The 19,994-nt window shown below is 40.8% G+C and overlaps 2 protein-coding genes across 2 annotated transcripts in view; both read right to left on the minus strand.

Annotated features, from left to right (window-relative positions):
• The window catches only part of LOC306700482 (uncharacterized protein), a 133,556-nt gene that overhangs the window by 95,715 nt on the left and 17,847 nt on the right, over positions 1–19,994 (minus strand). Inside the window, exons 6-7 of the mRNA XM_079165508.1 lie at positions 18,815–18,988; positions 14,993–15,166 (exon numbers count right to left, since the gene is read on the minus strand). Coding sequence (XP_079021634.1) covers positions 14,993–15,166; positions 18,815–18,988 — 348 coding nt within the window. The remainder of the gene's footprint in view (positions 1–14,992; positions 15,167–18,814; positions 18,989–19,994) is intronic.
• Positions 5,241–12,602, minus strand: LOC306700488 (caspase recruitment domain-containing protein 8-like). Its single transcript, XM_079165517.1, has 7 exons — positions 12,381–12,602; positions 12,176–12,222; positions 11,214–11,431; positions 10,108–10,373; positions 8,796–8,918; positions 7,673–7,814; positions 5,241–6,575 (listed from the first exon to the last, which is right to left on the minus strand). Exons 1-7 carry the CDS (start codon positions 12,459–12,461, stop codon positions 6,223–6,225), a joined length of 1,230 nt encoding a protein of 409 aa, XP_079021643.1. The 5' UTR covers positions 12,462–12,602; the 3' UTR covers positions 5,241–6,222.

Below are 19,994 nucleotides of genomic sequence, written 5' to 3' on the forward strand. Positions count from 1 at the left end.
AGACTTCTGATGATTCAAAGCGCTGTACACTACATGTTAACACACACACACACACACACACACACACACACACACACACACACACACACACACACACACACACACACACACACACACACACACACACACACACACACACACACACACACACACACACACACACACACAGCCTGACAACAGAGGCGGCCATACCAGATGCAACCTGAGGTTCAGTATCTTGTCCACACTTGGACATGTGGACTGGAGCAGAACCTAATTAAACTTCTGAACCCCAAAACCCTCCAGCAGGATTGAAAATGTTCAAACAATCGTCAAAACTGCACCGTTTATCACAGCCAGAAGCTGTAAAAACAGTCAGTATTGTCAGATTGTCATCTTTCCAACGGTCCTTGAACACATCATGTGTGCACCTAAAAGAAACAAGCTGCTCTTTGATTCTTGTGACTGAAGAAAGAACCAGCAGCACCGCTCTGGTTCATTCGCACTAATAACTGAATCAGCGAGTGAACCAGTGGTTATTATGGTCATGAGTGGAGAGCCTTCATCATGTAGAGAGAGGCAAATAACAAATACTGTTCTGATCCCGGTTAAAGTCTACCAGGAATTACACATGAATTTGTTGATTTAAAAGATAATTTTGCAGGTTAAGAAAGTCTCATTTTGTTGTAAAACTGTTAAAGTATCAGAATGAAAATACGTTATTATAAACCACACACCAAGAAGTGTCTGAAGTGACGTTTCTCTCTGAAACTAGACGTCTGTGTGTTTAGTAAGAGGATGTTCTCACAACAACAACGAGCTCTCACTCCTTCTTTCTCTTCCTGATAAAAAGAGTCGCTGAGATAAAACACATCAGCTAAGATAACGTTACCTTTGTGTGTGGAACACTGCTGAGTTAGTTATTTAGCTATCTCACGTTACATTTTGATACATTTTGATTATCGTCCACCAGGCTGGACATTTGTCTTCAAATCAAATCAGAGCTTTTGGGGTCTTGACATCGACACAATCCTAAAGTTTATTCTTAACTCTAAACCCGCTGGCGGGATTGAACAGCATGTGTTTCTTTGAAGCACGCTTCCGTCAGAAAAAGCAGCCAAAACTAAACTTAAAATTGTGATATTTCATCAAAAACATTTTATTCTACATGTCTCCTTTAAAATCTCGTCCCAAATAAACCGTTTACTTTAACCAGATTGTGAAGAGAAATCACCTGCTGCTGAACGTGGCCAAGACCAGAGAGATGGTGGTGGACTTCAGGAGGAAGACGACGGCTCCACAACCGCTGAGAGTTCTGGGAGAGGAGGTGGACATGGTGGAGGAGGACAAGTTCCTGGTGTCTCCATCGACAACAGACTGAACCGGAAGACCAACATCAACGCTGTGTACAAGAAGGGGAGGAGTCGACTCTTTTTCTTGAGGAAGCTTCGACCCTTCAACGTGTGCAGCGAGATGTTGGAGATGTTCTGTCAGTCTGTTGTGGTCAGTGCACTTTACTTCTCCTGTGGTCTGCTGGAGGAGCAGCATTGGAGCCGGAGACACCAACAGACTTAACAAACTGGTTAAGAAGGCTCCATCACTGGCTGCAAACAAGACGATCTAGAACAGGTGGTGGAGAGGAGGACTCTGAAGAAACTGTTATCCATACTGGATAACCAGGACCAGCCTCTCCACCACCTGCTGCAGGGACAGACTGATCCAGCTCCGCTGTCACACAGATACAGGAGAACGTTCCTGCCCTCTGCTAGAACACTGTTTCATCAAACCAATCACACGACGATAACACAGCTACACTGTTGTTTGGTTAAATCTTTGCACTATTGTTTAGTTAGTTCATTTAATATTATTCTATTTTTATTGTATATATTGTGCATTTTTATACTCCATGTTTTTCACTCTGTCACTTTGGTTGCTTACCTGCATCATAATGCTGCTGTAGCGAACACATCTCCCCTTGCGGGATTAATAAAGTCTCTATTTCTACAGTTGAAATGTAATATTTTGAGGGAAAAGTGTCACGTTACTGTTTTAAGAATTAAAGAATTAAAACTAAACCTTTTTTCTCTCAATGCACTGACGTCATTCTCACATCAGGACTTTTTCTTTTACAGTTTCTTTCCACTTGTCAAGAGACAAAAACTGGTGATTGAAAAGTAACTAACTCATGTTTCTACTGAGCAGTTCTGCTTTACTCACTAAAACACACTTTTTACTAATAACTACACACAGTTCTCTCCATTACACTCATCATTCCAAACTAAAGAAACATGAGAAACCTGTGAAAACACCTGTAACCATGAAGATCACGTAGAAACCACAGCTTGAAGCTGTAAACAGCATGCAGCTTTGCTCTTTGGTGTGCACAACAATGGAGGCGTGTTAATGAGAATAAACACGCTGCGTTTGTGTTCATCGTTATTGTGGAAGGTTCCAGTGTGTTACAATTATTGTTCCTATTGTTTAGCAGCCAATCAGGAGCTGAAGCTGAGCAGGTGTGTGGACAGGTGGAGCTGGAACACAAACACGAGTCAGCTGCTGTGGACTGAAGGTGTCCTCTGTGTTCTGCTGTCACACTGCCCTCTAGTGGAACCACGCAGTCATTACACTGCAGAGGGTTCAACAGTACAAACAGCCAAGGCCTCTTCACACGTCTCACTACAGAGAATAACAATATGACGCAAACAAGAGACAGAGTAATAAACAATGTATCAAAACAAGTGTTATAAATAAGTAATAACCAGTAAAGATTATTAACTTAAAAATCCACAATAAGTCAAATATAACTAGAAACTATAAATATGATCTGTACAGACAGAGTAGCTGTTGTTATAGTGCACAGATCCGTAGTGTTGGGTGGTCTACCGGGAGCACAGGGACAAGGACCTGCAACACGGGTCCTTCACACACCGCTGTGTGAGTGAGCATCTATGAGCTGTTCACGATTCTTCACATCGCTCAGCTTAGTTTACACTTATGTTCGTCATCAGATCTGGATTTAGATGTTATCTCCGCGGTTCTCCTTTGGCCACAAACGAGTAATTCTTACATAATAGATTTGGAGTTTGTCCAATTGGACTTTATTGGTCTTTAACCTCTGTATGGTGTAACAATACATGTGCTCGTATTGACCCGTTCGGGGCTCATGGTTTGGTACACGCCCCCTCATCGTTCATCTGTTATGTGATTGGACGCTGCAGCTGATCTCTGGAGTTTCATACATTCATGTTGTTAACATGTACAGGATATGAAATATGTCATACAAATGTTAAAAATGTCTGTTTACATGTTTTAATCTTCAGAGCTCCTCATATTAAACTAGACATTCAAAGTTAAGACTCCATGTCTTGATGGCTGCACCATCTCATCAGATATTACTGAAAAGTACCAAACACACAGCCACATCCAGTCTGAGCACATTTAAGGTGAAGATCTTCTCCAGGCAAGTCACCATGAACCAATCGTAAACGCCCAACAAGCGTATTTGAACTCGTTGACTCGGCCTGACAAACAAAACCCTTCATGATGTCGGAGTAACTTCAAGCGCTGATGAAGCAACACGAGGACTCTTTGACTTTGCCAACATCAATGTTGCTCACGGTGGTTTGGATCAACGTGGACATGTTGTGGAGCATGGTGTTGTATGATGTGCCTTAAACAGTTCATCCAGAGCACCAAGAGAAGAGCTTCACCTGCAAGGTTTGGACTTCTTGTCTTGATGCTGGAGAACTGGTGGACGTCCTTCCTCCAGCTCCAGCAGCAGGAGGGAGGGTTGAGTGCTGGTAGTGATGGCATCACGGTGCTCTTGATGTTTGTTCCAGTCTGAGAAGACAAACACACCGAGAGACATCACAATGACATAGTTGTAATATTAGCAGTGTTGGACTTTAGTAATGACAGTTACTCGTCTCAAAAGTCATTCAATGACTTCACCAATTACTGCAAATAAAAGTGATGAGTTACTAAACTTGTCTTGCCTGTGGTTCACCCAGCAGGGTTTACATGAACCAAGCGTTTCTACACTAGTTAATAATCAGATGATAAACACTTTATATTACACGATCCTACGGCCGGGTGACATCGGGCCATTTACATTTCTGCGTTATTAATTTGATGAAGTCATTATTTACATGTCTAGTTACCACTAGGGCTGCAACTAATGAGCATTTTCAATTCATCAATAATAGTCGTTTGTTTCAGAAATGTCAGAAAATTGTGAAAAATGAGAATCAGTGTTTCCCAAAACCTAAGATGACGTCCTCAAATATTTAGTTTTCCTCACGAGCCAAAGATCTTCAGTTTCCTGTCAGAGAGGAAAGAAACCAGAAAACATTCACATTGAAGAAGCTGGAAGCAGAGAATTTGGACTTTTTCTTAAAAAATGAATTAAAGATGAATCGATTATCAGCATAGTTGGTGATTCATTTAATAATCGATTAATCGTTGCAGTTCTACTCGCCACCAGAAACAGTGGAGTTATAGTCACATTCATCCCACCACGGATTATAATTTAACATTCTTGTCATAAATTAGAAAACAAACACAAACCTTGTTGAATGCCACGAGATGCTTCTCTGCTTGGGACGCCGACACCTTTCCTGGTTTCTTCCGACCCGGAGCAGAAGGTGGAATCAGGTGCAGCAGCAGGAACACTGAAGACAGGTCGCTGTCCCGACCTGGAACAACACACGTTTGATGTTAACACACTTCAGCGTGTCTGCAATGTCACAACACTGAGCCAAACACTTCAATATGCAGTACACACAATGTCATCTTATATTTGATATCTCAATCCAGCTTTATTCTGCTGAGATGTAATCGTTTCCACATGTTGTTGATATATTTCAAGTCTGAGTGCAATAAAAGAACAAACAGCTTACCAAAGTCAACCTCACTTCAGTGCCATCCTCAGGAGGCTCAGCTGCCAGCAGGTGTTCCTCCAGCTCACTGATGGATGGAAGCTTTCTGCGTTGTTGGATGATCTTTGTCTTCAATGTGGTCGGCCACCTCTCCAGAAGCCTGATACATCCTCTCCAAACATCAGAGGGAAATCCTGTTAACCTAGGGTGGGCATGTTGGGGGACAGTTTCAGGATTTCATAGCCAACCAAACCTAATTGTTACTTGTTTGAGTGTCACTACAACGCCCATTTACTGTCTGTCTGAAATGTCAGATATCCCGTACCTGCTTTGCGTGAGTCTGTTGATGCTGAAATAAAGAATACCAAAGACCAGAGGTTCCCTTCTGTATATTTATTTTCTGCACAGAGAAGGTTCAATCATCACAACAGAATGCGTACAGTCTCAGTGAGGAAGAACCGAGAAACTAGTGAACAAGCTTTCTTTATACAGAATGAGCAAAGGTGGGGGCCGATGGCCAATGTTAGACATTTCACTCTCAGACTTTTGGTCTCAGACTGATAGAAACAACAATGAAAAACAAGCGGCCCAAAGGCCTTGGCGGTGGAACATTCTCATTCAACACAACTCCGGAGCCGCGGGTTGCCGACCCCTGAGCTAACATTAGCTAACTTAGCAAACTCCCCACACAAACAGTCTTGTCTATTTTACTGAACCCATGGACGTTACAAAGAGTAAACAACAATCACCCTCCACACTGTACTGACATTAACGTTGCGTCTTGCTGTCGAGTTTGAGTTAGCTAGCTTGTTAGCCTTAATTGGCTTAACGTTGACCTCACATATAAGCTAGTCACCAATTCGGTCACGTTAGCCTTTTGTAGTTTTAAAATGCAAAGACAGCTGGAATATGGTGAACCAACAATATGAAGTTAATCTAAACTGTTGAAATGCCAAATACTTGTTTTAATAGGTGACTAAAAGATGTTAAGAAATGGCGTGAAAAATCCAGATGGGTTAGAAATGAGGTGAGGAGGTGGGCGGAGCTTCTCAGAGTACTTCTGACACCACCTGTTTAAACTATGTACATGTTCACCACCACTAGGGGGCATCTTACTCAAGCTGTTGTTGAAATAACTCTGAAAGAGTCCATGGACTTTGACGCTGCATATGTGTCACAGAAAGATGCATTTGACTTTAAAACGTACAAACTATTCTTCCACAGTCCCACAAAACCCTGTTAGAAACGCTGCCTCGTAGTGTGCACCGTTAAAGATTATAATAAGTCATGTGAGACAACTGTTGAAGAGATTCATCATCATCATCATCACCATCATCATCATCACTCCACAGTTCTTGGTTCATCTTCAGCTGAAGTTCAGCGCTGTGTAAAGCCACTCGTCCTCCTCACGGAGGGCAGAGATCAGAACTGAGCAGGCTTCAGATCCCTTTCTTCTCACCGTGTCAATCACGTCTCGTGCTTTATCTGCTCTGTGTTTTGTTCTGATCGACTCAATTTCAGCGTCAGTAATCACTCCGTGCTCAAGAAGTTTATCCAGCAGCTGGTTCAGGACAGAATCAGACACTCTGTCGACGAATTGAGTCCGAACTGAGAACAGCTTCTGGTCTGCTGAGACCCTGTCCTCTGTCGGGACCCTGTCCTCTGTCGGGACCCTGTCCACTGCCGGGACATTTCTCTGTTGAATTTCTGCTCTTGTACCTGGAAGATAACCAACAAAATATTGTAAAGTTCAAAAGAAATGAAAAGTCTGTTTTGAACTGCTACAGCCAGATATTCCTCACATTTCTACGATGTAAATCACTTCCTGTGTTCTCCTTTAAGAAAAAGGATAGAATGTATATATATGTAAATATATATATATATATATATATATATATATTTACACGTATTGTTCCCAGTAGTGTTACATGTCAGTAGTGGTGTAAAGGACCATTGTTGATCCGTAGAAATATACAATCAGGACATCATCATTTATGCTTTCTGTTCTCTGATCTCTGGTAATGTTACATGTAAACAACAAATCCATGTTGAAATTGAAATGAGGAGAGCTAGTAACGTTAGCCGCACCGCTAACGGCTAACGTACGAAGGTTCCATTCAGTTCCATTATGTTATCGTGATGTGTTCAAATGTATCATCAATCATTTGAATTGTGTGAAAGGATCAAATTGAAACATGTTGATGTTTACTCTGACTTCAGAGCGGTTGAATAGATGTATTTGGACGGTGGAGTCTTGTAGACCAGCTGCTATAACAAAACAAACAACAATCTGCCAACATGGATCATCTATGATCGGTAATCTGCAGCAGATAAATGTGATCAGGGATCTCTAAACGTTATATTTGCTCCTTTCTTCTGTTGTGCTGATCAGATCCGTGACTCCGATCTGAACCGTGAGCTTTATGATCCGTTGCACCCGTACATGAAGGCAAGTTCATTTATTGAGCTCATTTCAGCAAGAATTCAAAGCACTTCACATAAAACATCAAAAGCCCAAAATGCAAGAGACATTATAAAAAGACATTTAAATACATTAAAGAGCCAAAATAAAATCAAGCTAAAATAGCATAAAACGGGTATAAAATACACTAATTAAAGTTACAGTACAGTGTTTAATGAACAGGAAAGTCTTCAGCCTTCATTTGACAGAAGAGAGGTGCAGCTGTCCTGCATTTTGTTCCAGATATATACGGATCATAAAGACTGCAGCCTAAATAAAGAATGATATGAGATGTGGAGCTCCCTGAATGTTCTGTTCTACTCTCGTCCATCACTGGGTGTCTGATCGTCTTTACCTTCCAGTGATACGAGACGCTCCCAGACTGCGTTCCTCTCTTCGTCCTGGACCGTTAAAGTCACTGTCTCCGTGTTGGGGGTCAGGAAAACTTCAAATGTCGGATAGAAATCCGGTCCATAACTCGTGTCAAATTGTTTACCCTGAAAACAAGAACCAGAAGTCACAATGTGTATCTGCTTCCTCCCTGATTGTGAATCGTAGTATAGTGTCTCTTTCTGGACGGTCTCTGTGGATCCCTTCATCCCAGCGTTTCATCGAAAAAACACTCCGAGACGTTTGTTTTGTTTCTATGACAATATCTTGACAACATTTCACCACTCTAGCCACCATTGTATGATCCACTAACTTGCTTTTTATTATCTATTTGGGCTTCTATCTATTGGCTTGACTTTGTTTTTCATCATGAGCACCATCATACTTTGTATAGATGAGCTGGAGAATGCTCAATCTGTCGGCTGTAACGTTAAGAGACGAGGAAGACGATCCGTCAGAGACGACGTGTACGGTGATAAAATCACTCACAAGCTATAATCTGTGTTTAAAGTTCAGGACAGACAGACAGACAAAACAAGCTTCTCTTTCATTTTCTACAGTGACGTCACCAGCATCACCAGTTCAGAGGTTTTTAACTTCAAGCACCCGGAGCGGCCGCTCAAAAAAGGCGGATTGTCAAAAAAAAAAAAGATTTCATTGGGAACGAATGAAAATAGACGCTGGCACTCAGGAAAAGATGCTATGTGGACACAGGCCACTACACACTACTCTGAGGCTGGAGACACAGTGGAGGAATAACAGTTGGGTGTTTAGCTAACAGAACTACCAGGACTGCTGAGTACCTCTCGATCGCTGCTCTACAGCTCACTGTTATGGACGGTGTGTTTGGCTAACAGCTAACAGCTAACAGCTAACAGCTAACAGCCAACAGCTAACAGCCAACAGCTAACAGCTAACAGCTAACAGCTAACAGCTAACAGCCAACAGCTAACAGCCAACAGCTAACAGCTAACAGCCAACAGCTAAGGGAACTACCACAGACACAAAGTGAAAAAAGATGCTGGTGCTCAGGAATAAAACTGAATGTGGACACAGACTCTTAGAAGTGTAGAAGTGATCTGACTCACCTTAGGCTGTATATGGAATCCCTCAGGTTCACAGTGGACATGGTACCTTTTACCAACGCAAATGTCCTGATCACATTCGGAGGAGATCCGGATGTAATTCGCAGATTGTTGATCTCTGGCAACCTTCGTTAACGGGATATTTGTATTAGTTTAGTTTAAGCTCAGATAGTTAGGGTAATGTTATGTGTAGAGAACATCTAAACATAAGAATTACAGTCAATTAAAACGATTATGAGGATAAACTAAGTAAATGAATAAAAGCGTAGAATAAATGTTTCTCGATAAAAACAAACAAATGCTACAGCACTGCAAACAAACAGGTCATGTCTTCATGGTGACTATTAAAAGGCTAAAGAAAAGAGATGAGTTATCAAATGTCCATCTTCATCATTTGAATTCAGAGTGCTGTTTCCCATTTCTATTGAACCAGAACATCATCGTTATTTGCCTTTATGGAAGATTAAACGTTTTAATCTTGTTCAGCAACCGTCCCTTTCTTAGTCCTCTCTACAGATCCACTGAACTGTGACCAGATGGATTCAAATATCTGTAAAAGTGTGCTGCTGGAAACAGGTAGGAATCCCTCAATTGTTGGAAAGTCACTAGTATTTCATCATCATACAGATCATCAATAATACGTTTGCATTTTTGAGCCCATAATTTAAAACCAAGTTGTCTTGATCAAGAACTCAGGTAAGTGGTGAGAAGGGAAAGTTTTCCTTCATATTTTGACGGACTGTTCTGAGTATTTTCTCACATTTCTTTTGGTCATGCAGCATAAAACAAATCATATTCAATGATGTGAAGTTCAGTTTGTATCCAGGAGGGAGATTATCATCTTCCAACCCAGTAAAATACTGGTTTCAACTGGGACGCCAAATACTGAAAGTCCAGAAGCCGTTCTCTCTCTGTCTGTAGATTCTAAATTGTTCTTTATGTTTTGGAACTAACCTAGTCCATTTATCAAAAAAGGGACTGTGACACAAGTTCATTTTACTAACGTTCACTCTGCCTGTAAAGCCTCTCAGTTGAGTGATCATCTCAGCAAATCTTTTTCCATTGTTTCTGTGTTGTGTTTACTATTCATGCCATCTGGTAGAAGTATCACGAATGTTAGTGGCAGATGGAAATACATGCTGAGAGAGAATCAAAAAAACTACAAAAAACTAAACAATCTAAAGATTTACAGTTCAGATAGATTTGATTCTGAGCACAGCACGAGGAGCAACGTGTGAATCGTCTTTGTGGAAACAGCTGTGGCTTAAAACAAGAGTTTAAGTTGCTGGTGAGCACATAAGACAGATAGCTTTACCTCATGGAAAGGGATGTTTTTCTGCAGCAGAAACACATCGAGGATTTGATGCCTGACGTGTGGGGGTCGGAGGAACAGCAGAACTTTGCTCTTTATTGGCAGCGAGATGTCCCAAAACCTCCTGATGAAATCCCAGACGAGGCCAAACAAGGAGAGGTTCGGGACCTTCACCACCACATGAGTATCCGTGATCTCCAGCGGCTCCAGGATTGTCATTCCATCATCAGTGATGTGGACGACAGACAACAGGCCGTCAAAGACCAACGCTGTGGGAGCAAAGAGCTGTTAAACCTTTATTTATTATTGATAAAACAGGTTCATCCCAACCTAATTCATTTCTTACCACTTGAGTTCAATTCATCATTTTTTTCTCCACCAGGAGAATCATGCGATTGGTCTCATGCGTGCCTGTGATTGAGTGAGTGTGCACCTCTGTGTCTGTCCACGGCTAATCTCACCTTCTGCTACAGCTGACTGCATCATATTTCAGTTATGGCTGCATTCTCAAGGACCTCTTGTGGTTGCAGTGACTCACACTTCCTCAAAACAACTGTTCTTGCCTGTTTCATACAAACCCCCGGTCCCTAGTGATACCCCAGCTGAGTGCATCACCGACCCCCCAAACAACTACTATGAGGCAAGAGACACAGCGGAGGAACAGTTTGCGTTGTGTTTGGCCTGACGGCTAACGGAATGGACGATGAGTTTGGCAGCTAACGAAGCTACCAGTACACACTCTGCTGAGTACCTCTCTGCAGCTGCTCTGTGGCTCACTGTCATTGTTTTAGTCAGTGTTGGCTAACCGCTAACAGCTAACGGAAGATTGAGCTGATTTCCTGCTTACATCACCGCTTGTTTTTGAGTTTGCATGAAGTGTGTTCGCCAATTGACTCTGGAGCCTCCCACTCCGCCCCTATCCTTTAACTATTATTTTTTAATTCATCATTATTTCCCCACACGTGATCTGTCTGGATCTGTGCATTTAGTGTTACCACCATTATAATATATTTTTTTGCATGTCACCAGATGCAGCTAGTTTTACGCATTAATACTCTTTGTAGTTTTGGTAATTTATTCCTGAACACTGAAGACAGCCATGTCTTTACCGTGCTTTGTTTCACAGTGTGGGAGGTGGAGCTGACGGACTGCAGCATCCTCAGAACTCTTGATGTTGAACAGCGGCCCTGCAGCCTTCTTGCCAGCTGGTTGGAGGAGGCCCTCATCCCATTGGACAGTCCTGTACAGCAGCTCTGCCTCTTGAGCCATAACAAACACCAGTCCAGTCAAAGAACACTGGAACACACCTGGACCAGGACACCTGAACCTGTAGGACACGGAAAGGTCGAATAAATATAAGAAGCATCTATTGGCCTGTTAGTCACATGATCTGTTTTCACTCACAGGTGTCCATGTGCAGCTCAGGGAAACTGATCGTAGTGTAAAGCTTGATGACACCCAGAGGACAACTCCACTCTGATTCAGGGCGTTTTCAGACCCGTAGTTTGTTTGCTTTGTCGTCGATTCAGAGACTAACTTCGTACAGTGGTTGCATTTGCCCGTCGGTTTGTGTTCACACAGCGAAGTTCAAGACTAATGCCATGTGAGAGAAAGCTGTTCCGTCATTGGTCAGACACGTTACCGGGAAGATTCTTCTTCATTATGAGCATCAGCAGCATGTATTACTTTCGTGAACATACTCTCAAGACAATTGTTCTTGAGATGTTGTTCCACTTCCCTCATCCCTGCCCACCTCCTCACCTGCATCTCATTCCCTCATCAACCTCTCTATTCATATACCGGTCCAGACTCTTTGTTCTTCTGTCAGTTCGTCATCGTTTCAATGTCGCCTTTTGTGTTCAAAGCCACCTGAACCAGGACCTGAACCGTGAATGAATGCATGCACAGTTTTATTAATCTGATTCTTGTCTTTTATATGGATTCTCCACAATTTTATAAATACGGTCCAGGTCCTGCTTTGACTTGCTCCCCACAGACAACAGACCTTCGTTTAGAATCACAACTTGATGAACCATGAAAGAAGCTGGAATAGTGTATTTCATAGGATTACCTGTATGAAGATTCAGCTGTGTGTTCAGGTGAGAATGAGGATGGAGCCTGGAATGAAGAAGGCACAAAGTTAGTTATTTCAATAGAAATCAAGTAACAAGCCACAGTTCTCTGCCCTCTGTTCCCCTGGTACACAATGATTACATTTACTCAGCAGAGAAACCTCAATAAATAAACTTCACGCTCTTCAGCTGCTGCTCCCTCACCTCTTTGTCGGGCACATTTGTTTTCTCATCCAGTTTGCCGTCGGCGTCACCTGATGGAGAGAAGAAGAGAAAGAGAAACATCAGCAGACAAAGTTCTTCAAACAGCTCGAACAGAATTGAAAAATACTTTTTGTTACGATGAGGCTCATTAAGATCAGATTTTAATGTAGAATAGCTTGAATGGGGACATTCTTTCAATACTCACATTGTTTGTGTTTCTTAGTGATCAACCTGTCAGTCAACCCGTCATTCAACCTGTCGGGAGGAACACAATCCCAAAAGTTATGATCAAGTTTTAAATAATTGTTCATTCTTTGAGTTAGCCAGCTTCATAGTCCTAATATGAAGCAACTAATCTGCTTTTTGATCTCGTCTCATTCATGTTGTGAGCGTGCATTAGAGGAAATAACAGTCTAGATGCAGAAAAACATGAAGGAAGAAATGTTTGTGAAGCAATGAAAGAAAAGAAACATCAGAGGAACTGCACTCGATGGTAAAATCTCTGATTCTTTGGTCTCGAAGGGAGAAAAAGGAGGGAAACCCTCACTGTTAAAGAAGCCCAGTCTTGTTCTGTAGGCCACTGAGGTGTCGTTCCCTCTGGAATGACCTGGCTGACGCGCTAGCGTGGGGCTTTACCTTTGAGGTACATATTCACTGACCAGTTTGTTTGATGAAAGCTTGTTTATTTTCCTTTGTTTCCACCGACATAAAACACACCAGTTCGGGTAACTGTAACGCATAAAGCGGTCAAAAACCGTTTGCCCTTCCGGGGTCAAACACCTGCCAACACCAGTGAGTTACCAAGATATATAGACGGAGCACAGGACAATAATATAGCGCCACCCAATGTATAGCCAGAGAATACATTTGGCTCCTATACTCACTGTGAGTAAACCGCCCTGTGTTTTAATAACAACACTGATGAACCAGCACGGACTGACTCGGACCCCCTCACTGACCTCAGAGCTTCCAGTCTGCAGTCTGGACTCTCCACAAGGTCACACAGCAGCTTCACTTCTGAATCCTTCAGGTTGTTGTAACTCAGGTCCAGAACTCTCAGAGGTGACGGGTTGGACTTCAGAGCTGAGGCCAGAGAAGAGCAGCTGACCTCTGACAACCTGCAGCCAATCAGACTGAATGAAGGATAAATGATTCAGATAAACATCCGTTTATAATCCAATCAGATGTGTTCAGGTTTTAAATGTGGAGCAGACTTCATCATTCTGTTACTGCAGATCTTCATCATGATATCCGCCCTCTATTTTATTATTAGTAGAAACACACACCACAATAAATAGTTCCACTTCAGAGAGTAAACTTTATCAAGTTAAATATGAGTTCAGATGATCTTCTGTGTACAGATTACCGTTTACCAAACATAAGATGTACTTTAACAGCTAACGTTGGACATTTTCTGCAGTTTCTTTACAAGGCGGTTGACTTTTGTGACTGCAGACTAAAAGCTTAGTTTAAACTCGCCACAGTGAAGCCGGCACGCTCCACAACAATGATGTAATCACGGCCTGCGAGTCCTGCACGAAGGCTCCACAAGTGGTGGCGCCGCTTGGTCGTGCACCTCTGAATCTTTGCTACGACGAGGCACAAATAGTTTACTGATAAAAGCACTATTTAGATGTCTGACACATTGTTTTAGATGCTTTAGAAACAGGAGGTCTGAAAAATCTACATTTGAGTAAATATTTAACAGCCAAATCAAATAGTTTACAGCATATTCAACCTTTGTTTCTTTATAATACATTTAATACTTGACTTGTTTACAGGGTTTGTATGAAGGTAATAAAGTCTCCATGAATATGAGATATGAGTTCACAGATGATAACAGTTCCTCCTCTTGGTTGTGGAGGTTGGTTTATGGCGTTACACTGGTTGTCTTCCTGATTCTTCACAGTTCATTTAGTTTGTTCGTCCTCTGGTGTTTCAGAGAATAATGCAATTAAAAGCACGTTGAGTATAAAACCTTTTGTTCATGCTCGGAGCTCACACGCCATCAGAAGCTCACGCTACGGTGCCACGCCCAGGTGAACAAAACGTACATTTAGTCCAGGAAAAATAAAAATATGAAGAAAAGAAATTCACAACTTTATGGGTGTAAGTTATGTTTGTACATAAATGAGGTTAAATGGTTGATTAAACAAATATGAATAGTATAGATTGATCTTCTTTAGCTCGTTCAGGAACAGCATCAACAGATGTACTGGTCTTTCTCTAGAGTTCTGTGGGAGATTAGTGGACCTGGTTCTTGTGTTCATGGTGCATGCAGCCGAGGGTTAGTCCACTTTATTACACTTTAAAGTCAAGTGTTTGGAGCTAATTCAGCCTGTGAGGGATGCAGGTTTTGAACTAATTGAATTGTGGCTTTATTATAATCAGCATTTGGTTTGAATAATATTTTGGTTGAGCGTTTTGTATTTATCTGCTGCATACACGTGTTTAGCCTCATTTTAAGTGTGAGAATATTATCAGTGTAGAAATGTGCCACATTTTAATGTTGAAGTCTTATTTCTGTTATAGAACCACATTCACACCCACAAACGTAGAGGAAGAATAATATGTAGTAAAGATTCATCCGTGGAGCTGAAGCGTGGACTGACCTCAGAGTCTCCAGTCTGCAGTCTGGACTCTCCAGAAGGTCACACAGCAGCTTCACTCCTGAATCCTTCAGGTCGTTGTAACTCAGGTCCAGAACTCTCAGAGGTGACGAGTTGGACTTCAGAGCTGAGGCCAGAGAAGAGCAGCTGACCTCTGACAACTTGCACCTCCTCAGACTGAATGAAGGATAAATGATGTAAGTTTAGAGGACAATGTTCATTCAGTGTCAGGCGTTTAGAACGGAGACGTTTAGAAAATGGAAACTCCAAACACATGAGCTGAATGCAGGTTAAAAACTGTGAGGGACAAGAAGTGAATAAGAGCTCTCATTAATACTAATGACAACGTGCTGCTGCTTCAATAAAGACCAAGTGACTTCACTTGAACTCTGCCAGCTCCATCTAAACTCATGTCAGCCCAACACAAAGACATAAAAACACAGAAACTCATTGAAGATTCCACTCAAGAACACAAAGTTAACAAAGATACCAAATGTGTCAGGAGGACATTTTAGGACAATATGTGAACAAAAGTTATGTATTTTAGGAATAGTGGAGTCATAACATCAAAGCAGCTTCAGTTTAAACATCAAATAGATTCATAAAAATGATGAAAAAGCAAAATACTGAAAACATTTGTTGTTGTGTGATAGAGAGATATTTATTCATTGTGTTTAGTAACTTTTATCATTTACTGAAGAAAACCTGATGAGAATACAAGATGAAAATCAAGAATATATTCTATTTATGTAAAATAAATAATAATATTAACAAATATTTGTTGGTAGTCTACCGATTTATGAACATTGTTCTGTAACTCTTGGTTTATTCAGGCTTTTATTAATAACAAAAAGCTCAACTTTGTTGTTTTTTACAGAATCTGTGTTTTCCAAAGTTGTGTATTTTTACGATGATAAAAACTGAATATGGTTCAGAGAATTATGTTGAATATGATCATATGTCATCTGGTATTTTACCTTCGACTGTTGAAACTATCTTGGTCTAGATTGTAGAAGAAGAAAAGCCGATCCGTCCGATGTGTTCTCTAAACCAGTGGTCCCCAACCACCGGGCCGCGGACCGGTACCGGGCCGCACAGAAAGAATAAATATAATATTATTCCCGTTTTATTGATTTTATTTTTTATGTTTTATTTTGAAAAATGACCGGATTCTCTCGCAATTTCATCCGCCTGAGTCTCTTGACACTTGGCAAGACGCTTGTCTCGGTCACGTGATACGTTACCTCAAAAGTGAAGCCCACAAACTAGCGAAAATGAGTAAAACACTTCTGGAGAGCTTCTTTGCAGAGAGGAAAAGGCCACTAAGGAGACAGAAGAAGAGCCGACCAGGTCCGTGTACGTTTTAGTCATCTGTTTCACCGTTAATTCGAAAAAAACTAAATACGGGAATACCATGGTATTCTCGTTTTTCGTTTCAAACCAAAAACGGGAAAACGGAAATGGAAGGTAGTATTTCCGTTTCTGGTTCTGAATTAAAAAACGGAAAAACCAAAGAACCAAAGTCAAATAACGAGCCGTATTTCGTTTTTGCAAATCCCTTTTTTGTTTTTTCCTTTAAAACGAGACTCAGAGCACAACAGGTATCCCGGAAACAAGAATATTTCAAAATAAAAGTGAAGGCAATATAATGACCGTATGCAAGAAATTAATAAATAAATAAATAAATCTCGGCCGATGGGAGTGTGTTAGTATCACTAGTTGACTACATGCTGTTTAATATTCATTTATCAATGCACACAGCAATAATCAACTGTTCCATTAATCGGTGCATTGTTTGATGCAACACAGTTCGTGATATAGTTTAATCAAAGTCATGTTTGTGTTCACAGAGATGTTGCTGTTGCACTGATAGTTGTGCTTCCACTGTGTTGTGCTGTTGATTTAGTGAACGCAGAGTGTAGCCTGTAAGGACACACAAAGTAAGTGTTTCTTTCTCCCACTAGGTGGCAGTATAAGTGTATTTAAACCATAGATTCAGTCATATTCACCTGTGCCTTTGTTAATTATCTAGTTTATTGATACAGATGTATTTAATGCTGATTATTTCATCTGATATTTGATGTTCATGGTTAATTTGCATTACTTGTATACATCATGTATTTACTTGTTATATTTGTGTCATTTAAGAACTAAACATACCTACATGGAAGAGTGAGCATGTGTTGATCACGAGGCAATAAATAATGACAATTTAAAAAATAAAGATGTTCGGTTTATTCTTATTGAACATTAATCCTAATTTACCTACCTCATTGATTTAATTGTCACACTTAAATCCTGATTTGAATGGTTAAACAGAAGAGGTCAAAGGTCAAGATGAGAAGACATAATGTTGGTCAAATGCTGTGGTCCAAATAAAATGACTTCAGTTTTATTCCCATTGAGTAACAGAAAGTTTGACTCTAGAATATTTAAAAAATGTTCCCTAATCTCACAAAACAAGAGCAAAAACCAGATTACTTGGTTCTCTTTTCTTCTTTGCTGCCATGTTACCGGTCTCGTGACCCCTCAGATTGATCTCTGGAGCTGTGGGGGGGGCAGACCGTCAGGCTGAATTGAGTTGGGAACCAATGCAACAGACTACCAGCTCTTTAGCATGTTGGACACACCAGCACGACACTGTCTCGTAAAATGAAGTTCCCAATAACACTGGTCTGCAGAAGACTGCTGTGGGACGAGGGCTGTTGAAAACTGTTGAAAACTGCGACCGAGAGCACAAGCCAAACACTCCCCTAAAAGCAGAAACCTTCAGAATTAGTGCTGGCATTCTTCTCCCAGTGGTTCTAAACTGGTCTGGCTGTGGGACCCACCATCACCCCTTAATGACAAGCCGCGACCCGAATGTTCAACTTCTCAGATGTATTTAATGTAAAGATGGAGCAGTTTGAACCTGAGCTGAAAATGTCCTCTGCAGTCGTAGTGTAGGAGCTCTCTTGTGCAGAGAAATTGTTCCTGTAAGTCCCCGTCCCACATGTTTCACGTAAACGAGTAAAACAGCTTCATGCTTTCTTGTGCCAGAACCTCGCTGCACAAAACACACTGAGGTTTTTGTCCTCTATGTAAGAAAATCCATACCTCAGGTAGTCGGTGTCGTACTTGCGTTTCTCTCATTTAGGATGAAAACAAACTTTGTGGGTGTTCTTCTATACTGTGAAATGGCGGGTGTATATTAGCATTACAAGGCATTAACACCAAATACTGTTAAGGAGTGTGAATAACTCCTGCATAAAAAATCCCCTTCAAAATAAAAGCACAGGATTTTGGGGATTTTTCCCCAGTCAAAGGTCCGTGACCCACTTTTGGGTCGCGACCCACCAGTTGAGAATCACTGCTCTAAACGATATAAACAACGAGTTCCATTGTGTTTTCTACTCTCCTTTTTCACCGTGAACACTGCGATGCTTTGTTTGGTAAGTCAAACATAGATTTTATAAATATGGATGATGCACAAAGACTGAGATGGCTGTTTAAAAGTGGAACATATAACTTAGCCAGGTATCTGCAGAAAGTCTGAAGAAGAGGAAAACAAAAGCTCTTTACCAAGTTTTAGTTTTTATTTTCTTCTACATGTTTTGTATTTTCAAGACCAGAAGATGTCTGGAAAAAAGTGTTGTCTTGTAATCCCATGTGGGATGGAGCAAATGTTAGGCAATAAATAAATAAATATGTTTTATTTAAATCTATAGCTCAACGTTTCTCTGCCACAGTTAATGAACTTTTACTACCGCTGAGGCTTTAAGATCCTTTAAGATCAGTATAATATCAGCTTTATGTCTGCACAGGAGGAAAGAATGTTGGACTGACCTCAGAGTCTCCAGTCTGCAGTCTGGACTCTCCAGAAGGTCACACAGCAGCTTCACTCCTGAATCCTTCAGGTCGTTGTAACTCAGGTCCAGAACTCTCAGAGGTGACGGGTTGGACTTCAGAGCTGAGGCCAGAGAAGAGCAGCTGACCTCTGACAACCTGCACCTCCTCAGACTGAATGAAGGATAAATGATGTAAGTTTAGAGGACGATGTTCATTCAGTGTCAGGCGTTTAGAACGGAGACGTTTAGAAAATGGAAACTCCAAACACATGAGCTGAATGCAGGTTAAAAACTGTGAGGGACAAGAAGTGAATAAGAGCTCTCATTAATACTAATGACAACGTGCTGCTGCTTCAATAAAGACCAAGTGACTTCACTTGAACTCTGCCAGCTCCATCTAAACTCATGTCAGCCCAACACAAAGACATAAAAACACAGAAACTCATTGAAGATTCCACTCAAGAACACAAAGTTAACAAAGATACCAAATGTGTCAGGAGGACATTTTAGGACAATATGTCAAAAAAAGTTATGTATTTTAGGAATAGTGGAGTCATAACATCAAAGCAGCTTCAGTTTAAGCATCAAATAGATTCATAAAAATGATGAAAAAGCAAAATACTGAAAACATTTGTTGTTGTGTGATAGAGAGATATTTATTCATTGTGTTTAGTAACTTTTATCATTTACTGAAGAAAACCTGATGAGAATACAAGATGAACATCAAGTATATATTATATTTATGTAAAATAAATAATAATATAAACAAATATTTGTTCGTGGTCTAACGATTTATGAACATTGTTCTACAACTCTTGGTTTATTGAGGCTTTTATTAATAACAAAAAGCTCAACTTTGTTGTTTTTTACAGAATCTGTGTTTTCCAAAGTTGTGTATTTTTACGATGATAAAAACTGAATATGGTTCAGAGAATTATGTTGTATATGATCATATGTCATCTGGTATTTTACCTTCGACTGTTGAAACTATCTTGGTCTAGATTGTAGAAGAAGAAAAGCCAATCCGTCCGATGTGTTCTCTAAACCAGTGGTCCCCAACCACCGGGCCGTGGACCGGTACCGGGCCGCACAGAAAGAATAAATATTATATTATTCCCGTTTTATTGATTTTATTTTTTATGTTTTATTTTGAAAAATGACCGGATTCTCTCGCAATT

This window comes from Pholis gunnellus (genome assembly GCF_910591455.1).
Source record: "Pholis gunnellus genome assembly, chromosome: 8".
In the NCBI taxonomy this organism is placed as follows: Eukaryota; Metazoa; Chordata; class Actinopteri; order Perciformes; family Pholidae; genus Pholis; species Pholis gunnellus.

What these genes read in the sequence shown, in the direction of transcription:
- LOC306700488 (XM_079165517.1), bottom strand. Translation starts at nt 12,461, where the DNA reads ATGTTTCTCTTTCTCTTCTTCTCTCCATCAGGTGACGCCGACGGCAAA. An exon ending in AAAACATCCCTTTCCATGAG is followed by an intron (nt 8,919 to 10,107) that starts GTAAAGCTATCT and finishes CCGTTAACGAAG; the next exon opens with GTTGCCAGAGATCAACAATC. An exon ending in GATTCCATATACAGCCTAAG is followed by an intron (nt 7,815 to 8,795) that starts GTGAGTCAGATC and finishes TCTTGTTTTCAG; the next exon opens with GGTAAACAATTTGACACGAG.